Source organism: Pelodiscus sinensis, chromosome 10, assembly GCF_052426305.1.
Source record: "Pelodiscus sinensis isolate ZL-2025 chromosome 10, ASM5242630v1, whole genome shotgun sequence".
In the NCBI taxonomy this organism is placed as follows: domain Eukaryota; kingdom Metazoa; phylum Chordata; order Testudines; family Trionychidae; genus Pelodiscus; species Pelodiscus sinensis.
Window position 1 is genome coordinate 29,035,576 of NC_143061.1, and position 19,097 is coordinate 29,054,672.

Genomic DNA, 19,097 nt, shown 5'->3' on the forward strand with positions numbered 1-19,097 from the left:
CAAATCATGTCAAACCAATATGATAGCTTTCTTTGATAGGATAACGAGTCTTGTGGATAAGGGAGAAGTGGTGAATGTGGTATACCTAGACTTTAGTAAAGCATTTGATACAGTCCCTCATGATATTCTTACCAATAAACTAGGCAAAGACAACTTAGATGGGGCTACTATAAGGTGGGTGCATAACTGGCTGGATAACCGTACTCAGAGAGTAGTTATGGATGATTCTCAATCCTGCTGGAAAGGTATAATAAATGGAGTTCCGCAGGGGTCTGTTTTGGGACTGTCTCTCTTCAATATCTTCATCAATAATTTAGATATTGGCATAGAAAGTATGCTTATTAAGTTAGCAGATGATACCAAGCTGGGAGGAGTTGCAACTGCTCTGGAGGATAGGGTCATAATTCAAAATGATCTGGACAAATTGGAGAAATGGTCTGAGGTAAAGAGGATGAAGTTTAATAAAGACAAATGGAAAGTGTTCCACTTAGGAAGGAACAATCAGTTTCACACATACAGAATGGGAAGCGACTGTCTAGGAAGGAGTACGGCAGAAAGGAATCTAGGGGTTATAGTGGACCACAAGCTGAATATGAGTCAGCAGTGTGATGCTGTTGCAAAAAAAGCAAACGTGATTCTGGGATGCATTAACAGGTACATTGTGAGCAAGACACGAGAAGGTTAGGCCTCGGTTGGAATATTGTGTCCAGTTCTGGGCACCGCATTTCAAGAAAGATGTGGAGAAACTGGAGAGGGTGCAGAGAAGAGCAACAAGAATGATTAAAGGTCTAGAGAACATGAGCTATGAAGGAAGGCTGAAAGAATTGGGTTTGTTTAGTTTAGAAAAGAGAAGATTGAGGGGGGACATAATAGCAGTTTTCAGGTATCTAAAAGGGTGTCATGAGGAGGAGGGAGAAAACTTGTTCATCTTGGCCTCTGAGGATAGAACAAGAAGCAATGAGCTTAAACTGCAGCAAGGGAGATTTAGGTTGGACATTAGGAAAAAGTTCCTAACTGTCAGGATAGTCAAACACTGGAATAAATTGCCCAGGGAGATTGTGGAATCTCCATCTCTGGAAATATTTAAGAGTAGGTTAGATAAATGTCTATCAGAGATGGTCTAGTCAGTACTTGGTCTGCCATGAGGGCAGGGGACTGGACTCGATGACTTCTTGAGGTCCCTTCCAGTCCTAGTATTCTATGATTCTATTATTCAGATGACCGGAGTTATGAGTTTAGGATGTGCACAACCAAAATTAATAGGAGAGAGGAAGGGTAGGGGGGAGGGAAAAAAAGAAAGGGGGGTGGGAGACAGAGAGCTAGACGGAATCAGTAAGTATCTGAAGATTGGGTAGTTGAAACAAAGCAGATAAGAATCGAAGTCTGATATTTTAAATGTTATCATTAAAATAAGTGTACTCTGACACTAGAAGAATATGCCTATTCTACATGTTCCTTAAAACAAAAATATGGAAAAGGCGCAAATGTTAAACCTGTGAACTGACTTCTGTAATATGTTTTGCATGATCATGCGGATCTAATAAAAACAAATATTTGATGTTCTAGGACTAGGAGAAACATAACCTCTAAGTCATCACAAGTAGTTAATTTTGATTTGTAACTGACACAGAGACATCACATCTCCTGGAAATAAAAAAAATATGGTTAACATTATCTTACTAATTGTAAGAATACTGATAAGACAAAACAAAGAATTTCTTTAGTAGCAAATACATCTATAAGGAATTTAGATCTCAATCACAACCTCCTAAATGCATAGATACATTATCATACTCAAGGGCTATATTTATTCATCGGCTACCCTGACTGGTTATCTTGTGATTCTCCCAACACAAATACCTAACTGTACTTCAACTCTCATTGTGCATCTCAGACTGGACCCCTATTTGTAATTCATTGTTTCCTTCACTTAATCTTTACACTTACCAATAAACCTACAGAACATTCCAGAATCAGCACCATAGTAATTTACTACATTAAAGTAGATGGACACAATCTTAATCGCAAATAGTAAAATACATGTTTTGCTTCAGAAACTGATTGCTTTTAATAAAGGAAGGGTGCTAGATTCTGCTGTAATTTTAGAATACAACTCTGGTACAACTAGGTTCATCATTTCAAAGTAGCCGTACTGCAATCAGTAGCATTACTCTGGCATTATACTAAAGTAACTTTGGTCATAATGTGACTTATTTATATCTTAAGGTATCTTATTTTAAAACAATCTAGATTATACATTGCAGAAAACAGAGAAAAGAAACATACTATTTTATTGATAATAAAAATATCAACTAATTTTACTATCAGAGGGGTAGCCGTGTTAGTCTGAATCTGCAAAAGTGGTGAGGAGTCCTGTGGCACCTTACAGACTAACCGAAGTGTTGGAGCATAAGCTTTCGTGGGCAAAGACCCACTTCATGCATCTGACGAAGTGGGTCTTTGCCCACGAAAGCTTATGCTCCAACACTTCGGTTAGTCTATAACGTGCCACAGGACTCTTTGCCGCTTTTACTAATTTTACTGTCATTTAAATCATTGCACTTTCCTTATTACAAGTTAGGAAATTCATTCACCAAAATAACACAAAAACAACTTCAAAATGTCTACTGCAATCACTACATAGTAATCCTTCTTTCTTCCTTACACAATAAAATTAATAGAAGAATACATGACATACTTTTTCCCAACTAAACAAAAATCTTTATACTGCCTATTTGTATTTAACATCAGAAATTTTTTCCTTCAGGAATACTAAAAATTGCTTACTGGCATTTTAAGGTGCTAATTAAACTTAACATTGTTACAAGTTTCTGTACAGGAATTCTCATCTATAAACTACTATAGCATGCCTTGTAATTCACAATACCCTTTTATTCTATATGTAATCTTTGAAATCAGGGGAACAAATAATAGTTTTAAAGTAGAGAATGGTATTTACTCTATAGCTAAAAGTTTTTAATAGAATGGTATTTACAATCCCACCAGATCAAAAGTGCTGGTTTCTTCTGGATTTATTTACAAGAATCTAGGGGATCCTAAGAACTGCATACTATGGATGTTTTCTGAAATACACAGTGCTAATTACATCAGTGAGTAACATCTCCAATTTTCCAGATGGCCGCTATATACAGAAAAATATTTAAGAAACCCTCTTTGCTTCGCCATTTCTTCTTTTTTTTTTAAAAGACAGCTCATGATGATGGTACCTCAGACTTGCCAAATGATTCAAAGAAAGAGAAGATTTGCATGGGCTAACTTTTCTTCTTCTTCTTCCAGTTTTCAAGGTATTTCCTATTCTAAGTCCAGGGAAATAAAAAGAAATACTTCAAATGCTAAAGTGAACATGTCTTTTCATTTAGGTAAAGCTTGCAAATATTTCAATTGCACTACTGTGTTTGAAGTACAGAGGAAAAGGCTGCAGAGATGTCATAAGAATTTCTGGTTATACTATAACACGTGCCTGGAAAGCCTGTGAAAACAACTTATACTTTAAAAGTGCTTATTTACTCTTGATTTGACAACAAATTATCCACAGCTATTAACACAAATGCAACTCCACCATGTATTAAACCAGTGTTTCTTAAACTTTTTAAGACTGAGGAAGACCAATCATTTTTTTAAATAAAGAACACCAAGGATTTCTTGTTGAGGAAAAAAAAAAGGTTTGGGGGAAAGCTATTGAGCAAAAATAAACATCACCTGCCCCTTTAAGGGCAGCCATTTTGAACTCGTGTTCTCCACGGCACACTGGTGTGCCCTGGAACGCAGTTTAAGAAACACTGTATTAAACCCTAGGCAAAGCTGATCTAAACTATGTGATATTGAAAACACCAGCAGAGAGAGGAGCCTTTTCTATACTATCACTGGCACCACTGAAGCAGGTCACATGGTGTTAGTAATGAGGGAATATTTTGTTAATGTGTGTAGTATAGACACAGCTACAAATACAGGCAGTCCCCGGGTTGCATACAAGATAGGGACTGTAGGTTTGTTCTTAAGTTAAATCTGTATGTAAGTCGGAACTGGCATCCAGATTCAGCCGCTGCTGAAACTGATCAGTTTCAACAGCGGCTGAATCTGGACACCAGTTCCACTTACATACAGATTCAACTTAAGAACCCCAGGCATCCCCAAGTCAGCTGCTGCTGAAACTGATCAGTAGCTGATTTCAGGAAGCCCGGGGCAGAGCAACTCTGCCTCCGGCTTCCTGTAGTCAGCCGCTGGTCAGTTTCAGCAGTGGCTAACTTGGGGATGCCTGGGGCAGAGCAGCTCAGGTGCTGCTGGGTTGGTCCAGTAGCGCGGCCGCTCCTGGCGCTACTGGACCAACCCAGCAGCACCTCAGCTGCTCTGCCCCAGGCATCCTGATTCAGCCACTGCTGAAACTGATCAGCAGCGGCTGAATCAGGACTCCTGGGGCAGAGCAGCTGGGGTGCTGCCGGGTTGGTCCAGTAGCGCCAAGGAGCGGTGCTGTGGGACCAACCGGCAGCGCCCCACCTGCTCTACCACAGGCCCCGGGCTTTGCTCCACATCTCTCTGGTCTGCTGGGGGGGGCACTAGCTGCGTCCCCCCCCCCAGCAGACTAGGGAGACGCAGAGCAAAGCGGCGGAGGACCCGGGCTGGACTGCGGCGCTTCCAGATCAGCGCCGCAGTCCGGCCCCGGGTCCTCCGCCACTTTGCTCAGCATCTCCCTGGTCTGCTGGCTCCCCCAGCAGACCAGGGAGACGGGGAGCAGCTTTTCTCGCCCCGGAGGAGGCGGGCGGCAGGACCAGGCGTCCCACCGCTCCAGTCCTCCGGGGTGAGAAAATCCCCGTTCGTAACTGCGGATCCGACATAAGTCGGATCCGCGTAACTCGGGGACTGCCTGTACTATCAGTAGGCCATTTAGGGCTCGTCTAGACTACATCGAAGTTCCGAAAGAGGATATGCAAATTCTGCGGGAATTTGCATATCTTTTTTCGATCTCACTTTCAGAAGTGGAGCTTTCAAAAGTGAAAGTAGTCGGGACGTGGTTTTTTTGGCAAGCCTCCCTCCCCTTTTTCGAAAAGCCGCTCTTCCTCAAAAAATTAGGTTTATGCAACTTTTCGAAAAATGGGGGGGGGGGGTGCCAAAAAAGTGTCCCAACTACTCCGCTTTTGAAAGTGAGACCGGAAGATGATATGGAAATCCTTGGAATTTGCATATCCTCTTTCGGAACTTTGGCGTAGTCTACACAAGCCCTAAGGTTATGTCTACACAGCAGTGTTATTTCAGAATAACTTTTGTTTTTCTGAAATAACATTGTTTGTGTCTAAACTACAAGCAGTTATTTCAAAATACTGTCGAGCTGGAAGACTTCTTACTCCGACACCTGTAACCCGCATTTTACAAGAAATAAGGGAAGGTGGAGGAAGAGTGCTCTTCCTTGGACTTCCTGCTGTGTAGACAGTGCCAAAAGCCAAAATAAGCTATTTTGACTTAAGCTACACTATTGACTTAGCTCAAGTTTCACAGCTTATATCAGCTTTAGCCCTGCTGTGTAGACCTACCCTCAATCACTGATAACAATGCCAGGAAACTACCAAGAGTGCCTTCTGGGCCTAGGCATTGCACAGCATCTTGGCAGTGGCTAACCCAAATATCTGTATAACAGCCTCTTGCAAGAGGTGAAAGTCTTGTCTACACATAAAGCTGCACAGGGTTTAACTAAAAGGTTTAAACGCTAATTTAGGGAAGTCAGTATGAAACACATATATGGATACTCTCACATTGATTTCAGTCTGGGGTGTGTTGATGTACCTTAAATGGATTCATTACCACATTAGATTACACTTATTATTTTTTGCTGGTATTTGCTAGAGTGAGCAATAATTTTTGCAGGGGGAGGCCATGTCACAAGTTTTGGCAGTGGTTGTGGGACACTCCCGCAGCGGAGGAGCCTCAAGTGGGAAGGGGCTGTTCCCTTTAGGCACGGCCAAGCCCTGGTGGGAGGGAGGGGAGATGTCCCACGCTCCTCCATCCCTAGACCAATCAGGGCCTGAGGGCGGGGGTGCACACAAAGAGTCTCACTCCCGCCCCTCCCACCCCCGTCCTTGCCTCTGCCCTGCCAGGGCCATGCAGTGCCTAGAGGGAACCACCAGCTGTTTTGAACAGCTGACAGTTCACTCTAGGCACCATGCGTCACTGATGGGGGGGAGGTGACCTCACACACTTCCCCTGTTCCCAGACCGATCAGGGTCTGGGGGCAGGGGACCATGCACCTAGCACAACAGAGATCTGGTCTCTAGGTGCTACAATAATGAAATGTCAGAGACTCGCTCACTACTCTCTGCTGTTCATAATAGTGCAAAGAAACCAAGGAACAGCTGCTCTCTGTGACTCCCCCAGGATGTGGGTAGATTTCAAATGGAAAGCAGCCCAGCAGTTCCCGCTGGTCAGCTGAGCAGCATCTCCTACACAGCTGCAAACCCTCCCATATCCTCCTTGGCTTTGTCTACTGGCAAGTCCAGTAGGGTTATATCAGGTTGGCGGTCACAGGTTCTCTCATTATACATTGTGTACCACCATGCTTCACAGTAGTATCTGGAAGCTTCAGAGGGTATCCAATTTAGTCTGTACAGGATAAACTTTAAAAATAACAAATGGTCTGGTAGCACTTTATAGACTAACAAAACATGTAGACAGGCTCATGTGTTCTACACTGATCACTAAGTCACAATCAGCACTTGTGTCGAACAACACATTTTTATAATATAGGCAAGTTTCCCATGTCTGTCATGGTGCTGGAAAAAGCCCACACAAATCCCCCAACAGCTTGTGGGTGTCCTAAGAGCTGTTTGGATCTTGAGACTCATACAGTTTTCTGCAGTCAACCCCTCTTCAGTGTCAAAAGAGAGGAAGAGAATTTCCTGACCCTGTGGAGGAGTAGCACTTAGCCCCAGCAGTATTTGGTTATGGGTATTTGTGTCAAAAAAATCAACAGCATTTGTACCACAAGAACTAAATGAGTTCCAAATGCTAGTAACTTCCCTCATTCTGAAGGAAGACACACACAAGGAAAGAAAAATCCTCAAGGAAGAAACTACAACAATGCAGGAATTTCTTCTCCTTCCATCTGAGAAGTACAGGTGAGTACATAGGAAGTTGTGTCATCATTATTTACTATTAGTATAGCAGCACTCCTGGGTTCCAAAAGAGTGATAAGGACCCCATTGTACTAGCCCCTTTATAAGAAAATCCCTGTCCTACAGGACTTTCAAGAGTTAATGAAGAGACAGACATATGGGAAAAGTACAAGGTAATGAGAGGATTATGGACAATGTACTTAGCAGGTGGTTTAGCATACCAGCTTTCTAATCAGGGTCAAGATTTTTGTAGGCTTCGCAGCCAAGGAGTGGTTGAAGAAGGGATTTGAAGGAGGACAATGAGATAGCTTTATGGATGTTTACAGCACGGGACAAAGCATGTAAGAACTTGTTGGAAAATTTGACAAATGGGCAATCAAGACAGGCATCTTTGGCAGAAGTCAACAGCGTGATAGCATACGGATGATACATAGCATGGAGATAGGCCAAAATGGCCTTAAAAGTGAAGACAAGTAGTTTATGTTTGACATCATTTACATTTTATTTATAAAATTCAGTAAAATAAAACTCTGAAGTGCTGGTAATTCTATATTTGGTTGACACGCAGGCAGGAATCTACCAATATCTGTATATAAACATTGAGCTGGAGAAGTATGCAGTTCTGCAAACAGGGTTGCATTCACTCTGGGAATAAATGGAAGACAGGTGTCTGCAGGACAGTTCATTCAGCACTTTTCATAAACTTTACATTCAGGTATGGAGAAAAGTGATAAGTTCTTGAGAAATGGAAGTGTAGTGAATGTCATTGTTCTAACAAAATAAACATCTTGCTGATCTAGTTTTACAAGGAATCTACCACAGTTAAATGGAGTCTGTCCTCCCCATTCTCAACACGTCTTTCTATCCATATATTTTAGAAATGTGCATTTTTGCTGGTCTGTCCATCTGTCTGTGAGTCTGTTTGTTCAAGAACTCCTCCAACAGCTAGGACTACCAAATTTGGTATACAGTTTCCTCTTATCCTAACTTAAAGCAAGGTCAGGGTTTGGTTATGCCTGGAAAATAGGATATGCCTGAAATGGGATTGTTTTCCATAACATGGAAAGTGAGGGGCCTGATTGAAGGACAGCAATACTGCAAAGTAATCACTGGAGGCAGTGAGCTCATGGGGACAGCTATCCTGCAGAGTGACCACTGGGGCAGCCACAGTGCCAAGAGAGTGGCCAGCTGGAGATGAGGCTTGCCATCTCGCCGGACACCAGACTGGGTAAATGCCCCCCCTGCTCCAAACCCCTCCCTGCCACTTTTGGCCTCAGTGACATACTAGGAGAGGGACAGAGCTCCGCTGATCCCCCTGGATGGGGAGAAGGGAGGGAGAAAGCCCTGCCGGGTTCCCTGGCCTGAGCCAGGGGAGGGGCAAAGGAGAAAGCCCTGCCCTGGGCCCCCCACCTCAACCTCTGGGGACAAGCCAGAGGGCAGGATGCACAGCTGCTCCACCCTGGGCCAGCCCCTGGAGAAAGTGTGGGGCAGCATACATGGCCCCCCAACCCTGAAGACAAGCCAGCAGCCACCCACACCCCTGCTGTGAGCCCCTTCCCTTTCCCCTGAATTTCCCCTCTCTCCCAACCCCTGGTCTGATTCCTGCACCTCCACCCCTGCCCTGAGCCCCTCCTCAACCCCCCACCCTGACACCTGTGCACACACGCACACGCACACACACCACTGCCAGCCCCCTGCCCTGAAGATGAGAGAAGCCCTTATTCTTAGGGAAACAAAATTCTTCAGCAAATTTTACTCACAAATGGATACCACATATAATAAGCATCATTTTAAATTGACAATGAAATTACAGCATAAGCTGGGAAAACAATAGAATTAACTCATTAACTGAGTTGTCTTATTTTATTTGTTTTTCCATTTATGTTTTTAGTGTGCATCTTGCACGTCAGGAGCTGCTGTTCATCCATTATTCTGGGCCAAGAATGACACATCCACAGTCACTTGCATGAAATGACAAACATATCATTTTACAAAAGCAGATTAGCAAGAACATATTTCCTAGAAAATTTAAAAACAAACAAACACCCCAACTACTCCCTAGGAGCAATAAGCCAATAAAAACTATGGTTCAAGCTCAACTCTATATTTCTTGGTGCCAAGGATTTCCTTACTGGAAAGCTTAAGTTTTTGTTTTAAACGTGTCCAAGAAGCAGATTTTGAAAGATTTGAAAACACAGTCAACACTAAGGGCAAGATGTGCAAGGGCAGAGCAACAAATCACTCAAGTTTTATTTACGATTTTTTTTTTGTAACAGGGATTTGGAAGCCAGTCTTATTTATAAAAACTGTTCATTAGCTCTGATTAAAGGCATCAGGCTTTAGGAGGGATCTGCAGCAATCTCCAGAAAACTAGGTTTAAGTCATGCACCTCCCACATACTTACATAGCTTGTAAGTGTAGTCTGGTGTAAAACATTTGTTCATTATATTCTATGAAGTGAGTTAGCAAGCGAAACACCATCAATTTTAGAGTATGTGTGTGCGTGTGAGAGAGAGTGTGAATGTGAGTGTCAGACAGACAGAGACAAACACTGGTGTGTGTCTCAATGTCTCCCCTGGAAATACTGGGATTATTAAAATGTAATTAACATTGTCAATAAAGAGCAGAAACTGAGCAAATTTGGTTTTCCCAGTCTGGCAATGTCCTGGATTCATGCAGCATGAATGTGAAAAGCTTTCTGAGATTCTCACCTTGAGACAATTTGGGCACAGTCTAAAATTATGTGCAGCTCTAAGAACAATAAAAAGTCTGTTGTATTCTCCTAAAGTGCACTGTAATATTAACGATACCAGTATGAAGATGAATAGGAACCTTCTACTTCAAAATTAATCTCAGCGTCATAGGAAAGGCATACATTTTGTCAGAGTTGCAGCGCAAGCACAGTGCTCATGAGCTCTTCTTTAGCACTGATTGAAGTTTTAAGTAACACCTAGTTTTATAAGGTAAGTGACACCCTGCTGAGATCAGAATAGGGCTGAAGGGATTTGAAATCGCTGATGATACTTCTGCGGTCAATGTATTCAATTCTAAACATGTCGTCTACCAAAAAAAGGGACCTGGTCCTTTTTACATGCATTTAAAATACCAGTACACTTGCTAACAGTGAAGTTAAAGGTCACTAAGCAGCAGAAGACAGGCCAATGATTTCATGACATTAAAAGGACACAGACAAAGTGGCTGGTTTGACAAATAAAGTTTAAAGAATAAATGGGCCTGGTGGAGCACGCACACATGTACCTGCTGCTGTGGCAGTAAACTGAAGTCAAAATAACCTCAGATGGTTCTCAATCTCACAGGCCTACATGCAACTAATTATAACAGAAGCTGAAACAAAAGCCTCCCTGTCCATATTTTGGGGTTTGAACAAACCTGTTGGTAAGGTCTTGTCTGGGCTTGCTGCCTGAGTAGCCGCTGTTGCTGCTGCTGCTGCAGAAGTTTCATCTGAAGCAGCTGCTGCTGAGACGTAATTGCATGTATGGAGGGTGGTTGCATCATGGTGCCAGAACGCCTCTGTAGCATGTTTGACAGGGCTTGTTTGGTGTTCGTTGGAAGAAAAGATCCTGTAGGATCCAATCGGGAACCTAAAAAACATAAAATATAAATGTTTCTCCTTCCATTTAAAGCAAAAGGGACTGACAGATTGCTGTTAATATGCAGTAGAATATATGCAGTAGAATAAATTATGGTGGGCTATCTCTTTAAAGGCAGAGAATTGGACTGAGATTAATAGTTCCAGAAAGAACACTTGCCAGGCAAACATGGTTTTCAAAAAAAGAAGACCACCTTTAGAACAGAACTTTGCTGGAAGTCTATCCATGTTTCCAGGTTCTAATAATGGAGCTGGTGCCCAAAACTAACATCGGAGTGCCTCAGATATAAAGCTCAGAGAGGAGACAATTTCTGTGTCAAACACACAAAATAGCTTGTCATTTTGCAACAGTCTGACACTGGAAAAACCGAAACTAAAGTGCTTGCCCAAAGCAACATACACAATCCTGAATGGATTTAAGAAACATACAAAGATCATTTAATAAGAGACCATCAGAACCGTCTGAGAAGTACATCATTGGAAATACCTTTCTAGGAAGTGTTTTAGGGGGCAAATCAAAGTAAACTCCTAAATTCTAGGTCCTTATCATGGCATGTGCTTGCCCAGAAAAGATTAATGTAGGTGAAGGATTACAAAGTAAAATATCTTACTTTGAAATATAGGATTAAAATTAAAAATGGACAAACTGGAGAAACTGTCTGAGGTAAACAGGATGAAATTCAATAAAGCGCTCCACTCAGGAAGGAATAATCAGTTGCACACACTGAAAAAGGGAAATGACTGCCTAGGAAAGAGAACTGCGGAAAGGGATGTGGAAGTCACAGTGGACCACAAGCTAAATATGACTCAACAATGTTGAAAAAAACCCGCAAACATCATTCTGAGATGTATTACAAGGAATCTTGTAAATAAGACATGAAAAGTAATGCTACTCAACTCCACGTTGATTAGGCAGGCCTCAACTGGAGTATTATTGTTCAGTTCTGGCTGACACATTTCAGAAAATTTGTGGAGAAATTGGAGAGAGTCCAGACAAAAATAAACATATGTTATTAAAGATCTAGAAAACATGATGTATGAGAGAAGATTGAATAAATGGGCTCTGGAGAAGAGAAGACTGAGAGGGGACTATGACAGCTTCAGTTACAGAGATCCCTTTGGGACTGTCACTTGATGTGTTGAAATATCCTGAGCCCACCAACCTGCCCTTTGGTACCTGCTACCCACCCTGTCCTGCTGAGCCAGACCCTCCCGGTTACTCCAGTGCTGGCGCAGAGTTGGAATCACAGCTCAGAGGAGAGGAAAGTAGACAGTGAGATCAGCCCAGCTCCGGGAAGGGTCAGTCAAAGAGACTAGCCACATCACCTAGATGGACAGCCCCAATCGGACCAGAAGCCCAGATAATCCATCTCACTCTGTAAATTGTTGTATACAGAACAAGCTCACAATTTGGTTGCCTCCTTTATCAATGAAAGAAATATGCACAGCTGTTTCTCTCCCAGAACTATTATTTACACCGAGTTTATTAATAAACAAAAGTGATGCTATTAAGGGTAAAAGGTAGGATTCAAAGTAAGTTATTAAGCAAAATAAAACATGCCAACTAAGCCTAATATGCTAAGAAACTTGTTACATGCAATTTCTTATCCTAACGGTAGCTCTAATCATCTCTGCTCACAAGTTGGGAAGCCTCCCAACTTGGGCCTGATCCTTCCCCTTGTTTGGTCTTCGATTTGGTTTCTAGTAGTCATTTTGGGTGGTAACCAAGGGTCTCCTGGCATCTGTCAGCTGCCCTTATTGTTCGGTTTCCCTCCTTATTTCTCTTTTGTGTTCAGTTTAAGCTTTTCACACTTCCAGTGGAAAAATACAGCATCCAAGATGGGTTCCTGCATCAGGTGACATGGACACATGTCGTGGCAGGACGAACAATAGTTGAGACTTGTTTTACTGCAAGACTATTCATAGACCACTGCATATCTGCAGATATCCACTTCATAGCTGCAGACCATTTTTGTGGATAGCTACTCCCCCTTGTCTGCTCAGCCACCAGGCAGAGGGGTGGCATCAGCACAGGACCCCTGAAGTGCCAGCAGGGAAGGGACACAACAAATTCCTAAATCTCCCTGCAGGATGGGCTGAGTGCTGTACCTGACCGGCTCTCCCCTACCCTCCCGCTGGCCTGGTGAGTACTGACCAGCAGGATCCCAGACCCCGGTTCAAATCCAGACACATACTGCTCACTCTACATGCTGTTCTGTGCTCCTGACTAGTGCAACAGGCCAGGAGCACAGACGCAAAAGAATGAAATACTTGGGTTTTCCCACAAATTTTAAAAAAGTATGAGTGTTTGTAAGACACCCAAGGGAGGGGAATGCAGTGATATAGACAGTGTACTTCAACAGTGGTTCAAGCTTCACTATAATGAAGGTGCTATCTTCAGGCAAGATGATGATGATGAAATAAAAAGAGACTCGCTTGTTACACTATTGACCACCCATGGTTCAGCAAATTCTCTGGCTTGGCACTAGTCAGGTCCTCAGAGTTGTGATCTAGAGATGTTCAGCCTATATAGATCTTGGCTGCTGGAAAGAGGCCCCTGGACTGGAACCCAAAGTAGTGGGTGGGCCCTGGTTCCCACGCCAGCCGATGAATGAGTGACACAGACATGGCAGTCACCTTGACGACTATCTGGGACTGTTCATCTGGTCACAGGAAGTGATTTAGCCAGAGCAGTGGATTTAAGAACGGTCTGGGATGGCACAGAGGACTTTGATAGAACACAGGAAGGGGAGGACCACTGTGACTTGGCCAGAAAGTTAAGCCATAAACAGAACGACCACAGAGTCACAGAATAAGATGATGAGCTGGGAAACCGAGAGAAAAGGACAATAGGCTGAGCTATCTCCCAGAGTGGCCAGGAGGAGGCACCCCAGCTATGAGTTATCAATACTGTGACAGCACTATTGTAATATCTCTCTCTATATATTTTAGAGAGTTTGTGCATCTGTCTGTCTATCCACAAGTCAGTCTCTCTGTCTGTTCAAGAACTCCCCCTAAATAGTAAAATATAGGACAACCAAATTTGATGTGCAGCTACTTATTGCAGGGGTGGGGAAACTTTTTTAGGTCAGGGGCCACTGACCCACAGAAAAGTCAGTCAGGGCCTCACATAAGTGAGAAGCAAAAAACAAAACAGAACAAACCCCCCTCACTGCCATGGCCCCTGACTGAGGAAGAGAAAGACACTGCCCAGATTTCCCTTGCACACCAGCTTGGGGGGGGGGGGGCAGCCTAGTAGATTTTGTGTGTTCCAGCCTCTTGGTGGAGTAGCAGGGCACTGGAGCACCAGCTCCCAGGCCATAGCTTCCCCACCCCAGTCTTTTCATATCTCAAAGCAACGTGAGATTTGGTTATGCCAGGAAAATGGGATAACATGGAAAAAAGGGGGAGGAAGTGTCTCAGAATAGAGACAGTTATACTCTGTAATGACCACAGGGGGCACGGAGTGCAGGGGGACAGTTATACTGCACAGTGACCACAGGGGGCAGGCCGCACCAGAAAAAGAGTGGCCAGAGCTTTCCATGTTGCTGCTAGTTGGGACTGGCAGAACAGCCCTGCTGCTTCCCCAATCCAGGAACAGCTGTTGGCTGGAGCTGGGGGAAAATTGCCCTAGCCCTCCTCTCTCCCCCCAGAGGAGCCAGTGGCTGGGATCAAGCAGCACAGCCCTGTCTTCCCCTGAATTTCCCCCCTCCCCTCCCTCCAGAGGAGCCCCCACAGAGAGGAGCTACCAGCCAGGCAGCACAGCCCTGGGTGCCCCAGGAGGCTGCCATTACCAGAGCAGCACCACTCTCACTCCTTCAGGTGGCCCCAGTGAGCCCCAACACACCTCCAAGTCCCCTGCCTTGAGCTCCTCCTCACCCTGACCCCTGTAACTCCCCACACCAAACCCCTGCCCTGAGCCCACCCCTATCCTCAAAAGCCCCTGCCCTGACTCTTGGAACCCCACACCACTAGCCCCCTGCTTTTAGGGACCTGAGCAACATAGGGTAAATCATCTAATACATGTAGAATTGAGGATCACCCCAGAAAACCAGAGGGCTTGAAACCGCAAATCCCAGGGAAAGGTTTTGAAGCATACCATCCTGACCAAAGGACAGGGAAAAAGACAGCTATCTGAAGAAATATAAAATATTGATTCTTCCCTATAACAACCTCAATAGTTTAGCTTGCACCTTGTATGTATTTAGATTAGCATGCGGAGAATTTAAGCTTTACCCTATGTTATGTATAGGCTCTTGTTTTATATTATTTTTCTATTTCTATAAGCCTTGTTTTATTGAAACCCAGTTATTTCAGGCAGATAATCACAAAAAGGTAAAACAATTTCCAACTTTTAAGAGGTGGCAGTTAAGAGTATCTGAAATCTAGCCAGCTGTGGACTTTTGGTCAAAATGGCATGGCCTGAGGAGTACCTTCATGGACTCAGGGCTGTGATCCTCTGGCCAGATACAAAGAAGATACCCATATTTAACAGTCAAAGTGACAGGAGCCCAGATACCACACCTGTACTACCAAAACTATGGTATTTATGATCGCTGTGACTAGAATTGGACAGAAAAATTCCTATTTGAATAATCAAAGTGATTTAGGCACAGAGCTTTATATTCCTTCTCTTTTATTCCTTGCAAGTTTCCATTTCCAAGAGACTCCATTCCCTAATAGTTATTGTAGATGTTCAATTTGCCACTGTGCAGTGTCTGCGTGTGGGTGAATTAGTTCTGTACCAAAGGTTGAGCCTCAGCCTTCTCTATGGTGTATGGCTATATATTTGTAACCAAACTTATACAATTTTTATATTGTATAATTTCCCTTCATAATGTGGTAGTAATATTTTATAACATTAAAAGATTTGCTGCATTAGCACTTGTAGTGTGCTAAATATTTTCATTGGTCATGGACATGAAATGAAAAACAAAATAATTTATACTAACACACATGGCAAGCAAATGCTAACGGATACCTATTATTCCATGGCATTTATGTCCATTTTAAGTGGTACATTGATCAATTTACAACAAACCAACAACCAGGATTAGAATAAATTCAAAATCTACATCATGAATCAAAGTAACAAGGCAAATACCATTTTTTAAAATTACATTTTCTTAGTGCTAAAATGCAAATGTAATACGTTAGTGGGGATGATCCTCAAAGCTTTTCAGTTGAGAGAGTCAAGCCCTTGTAGTACATGAACTAAGGATTAAAACTCAGGACCTTCAGTAGTCACATCATGTTTTGGGGGAAAAAGACTAAGGTAAAAGTAAAATATTGCTGCTATTTCAAGAAGTAACATACTTATTATATGACAAATAATGTATCCCCTTTTACTTAAAAAGTCTACACATACCTGGTGTCAGGGGCTGGTTCTGAACAAAAAAACTAGGCTGTTGTGGTTGTCCCATAATATTATAACCCCACAAGGCAGACTGGGGATGATGCATCATTTGAGAGGAAATCGGTGAATAGTTGGGAGGCACTCTATATAAGTTGTTCTGTGGATATTCCTTAAACATACCATAAAAAAGGAATGTTACTGACATTCATACCCTACTCACTCATAAATAATGCCAGTTTTCCTACTAAATTATTTAAAGCTTGGAGATAGTTCCTATTGTAGTCTAGCATGCTGTAAAAACAGCATTCATTAACTATTCATAGTTAATTAAAAATGACAGCTTCTCTTAAATGTTCCATCTTACTACTTCTTATAAACAAGTATCTGCTGCGTTCCATAGTTGGCAACACCACAATCGTACAATTTATAATATATCAACAGATAACATGGAGAATCTAAAGTGAAACATCACAAAAGGCCAAAAAAACCCAAACCCCTATTAAAGTTACCGCTACTGCAGTGGTGGGCAATAACCAGCCCATGGGCTGGACTGGGTTAGCCCCTGGTGGTCTACTACCACTATATTTATATGCACCTCCACAGGTACAGGTGCTTGCAGCTCCTGTTGGCTGTGGATTGCCATTCCTAGCCAATGGGAGCTGCAGAAAGTGGTATCCCACTCCATACCGTTTTCTGCCAATCCCATTGGCCAGGAACGGCAATCTGCAGCCAATGGGAGCTGTATCTATGCAGGTGGTGGTAGAAGCCAGATGCTGCAGCAAGAGCCTGGCATGGCAATGAGAGCTGGGTGCGTGTGGAGGCAAAGGGGCTGCTGAGTGCAGCAGCAAGAGCCCAGCAAGCAGAGGTGGCAGGGCTGCCCAGCAGGGCTGCCCAGCAGGGCAGTGGGGACTATCAGGGCAGCAGGGGCCAGTGCAAAGGAGGAGCTGGCTGGAAGGCCAGCAGTTGTGCCAGGACTAGAGGGGGCTGGCAGCAGGGGGGCCAGAAATGACCTTCCATGGTCCAGCAAAATCCCTCTTCCAGGACCAGTCAGGTCCCAAGGATATCAGACCAGGGAGGTCAAACCTATAAATTTCATATTAATGTATAAGTATAATTAATTTTTAGTGCATTCTTGTACATCAGACCTTTAGGCAGGCTTGTCTGGTGACATTTTGTCTTATCACTTAATTTTATTAACCTTCTTCTTAGCACTTGATCCTGCAAGACAAATGCAGCAAAAAACCTTTTAATTCCTGGTTACTTGTTTAATAGTGTAGTTAGTCACTTACATCAGTTCTTGAGTTTGATTTTGTCTTTCTTTTCCTGCCTTTTGTTTTCTTCTCTTCATCTGTGCTTGGCTTTCCCTGATCTGACAGCTCTGCTGATTTCCTTTCTAGTTCCTGAGAAATGGGGGTTGTAGGCTCTTCCTCTTCCTCCTCAGGAGGAAGCGATAAGGGCTCGAGGTAGTAGCTTCGTGGCTTGGGTTTGGGATGTGTGTGGTATAGGAGAAGATGCTGCTGTTCCTCATACTTAATCACTTTCCTATCAACTCGAACTGTACCAAACCAAGCCCAGGAAAGTGGAGCAGGATTTTTATGACCCTCAAATAAATCCCAAGAGGACACTTTCTGTTTTGTTGATACCTGAAGACCCTGTTTCAAAATACAAAGTACAAAATATAATAATATATAATAATAATATAGAATAGCATTCTTAAAATGATACTTTAACAACAAAATAATGTGAATTGAGCTGCTTTTTGTGTCCTATATTAAAAATCAATATATGGATATGTTGTTTTCTTCAACACAAAAACATGCTTGTATGGGGATATAACTACTATCTGAGGCTGACACTTGTTAGAATGAATCAAGCTACAGTTACATAGTTTTGTTTGTTGATCACTCTAACAGAGGTTTTTTGAAAATATGGCTAATTTCCAATACGTTTCTTATGTTTCATCTATCATGCAAGAGATTCCTTGGAAATCAGTGCAAATAATCTACCTTTTAATTAGCAAAAATATTAATTACCAGATTAAGACATAGGACTAAAACAGTCTCTCAGTACATATATTCAAAATACATATGAATAAGAGTCATCAAGAAATGTAAAATCTGGGTTGTAAAATAAAAAACGGAATAGCACAGTAGAACTTAAAGCCCTAGCTTTACTTTTACAATCTGAAATTTAAGTGAAAATGTATGTAAACCTACATAAAATCATAGAACACTATAACTGGAAGGGACCTTGTGTGATCATCTAGACTACGGGGAACGGTAGAAAGAAGATATGCAAATTCAATGGGAATTTACATATCTTCTTCTGATCGCACTTTTGAAAGCAGAGCTTTCGAAAGTGAAAGTAGTTAAGACCCGGATTTTTCGGCAAAGCCCCCCATCGTCGAAGAGCTGCTCTTCCTCAAAAAAGGAGGTTTATGTGGCTTTTTGCCGAAAAATCTGTGTCTTGACTACTTTCACTTTCAAAAGCTTTATCCAGAAAGGATAATGCCAGTTTTGGCCAGACTTTTAATATATCTTTCCAGACTGCAGTAACAAAGGGGAAAAAAGCATGTTTAAAGGGTAAGGCTGTGGCTGAACTCCTTAACCACCAGTGTATAGCCCATCCTGGACCCCTATTAATTTTTTTCATATCTCAACAAAGCCCATTGCTTCTTGTCCTATCATCAGAGGCCAAGGAGAACAATTTTTCTCCCTCCTCCTTGTGACACCCTTTTAGATACTTGAAAACTGCTTATTATGTCCCCCCTCATTCTTCTCTTTACCAAACTAAACGAATCCAATTCTTTCAGTCTTTCCTCATAGCTCATGTTCTCTAGATCTTTAATCATTCTTGTTACTCTTCATAAGAACATAAGAACGGCCATACTGGGTCAGACCAAAGGTCCATCTAGCCCAATAGCCTGTCTGCCAACAGTGGCCAGCACCAGGTGCCCCAGAGAGGGTGGACCGAAGACAATGATCAAGCGATTTGTCTCCTGCCATCTTTC

General features: G+C 42.7%; 1 protein-coding gene across 1 annotated transcript in view; it reads right to left on the reverse strand.

Annotated features, from left to right (window-relative positions):
• MED12L (mediator complex subunit 12L) overlaps positions 1-19,097 on the reverse strand; it is a 479,380-nt gene that overhangs the window by 166,687 nt on the left and 293,596 nt on the right. The window contains exons 37-39 of the mRNA XM_075937725.2: positions 17,377-17,739; positions 16,100-16,256; positions 10,512-10,723 (exon numbers count right to left, since the gene is read on the reverse strand). Coding sequence (XP_075793840.2) covers positions 10,512-10,723; positions 16,100-16,256; positions 17,377-17,739 — 732 coding nt within the window. The remainder of the gene's footprint in view (positions 1-10,511; positions 10,724-16,099; positions 16,257-17,376; positions 17,740-19,097) is intronic.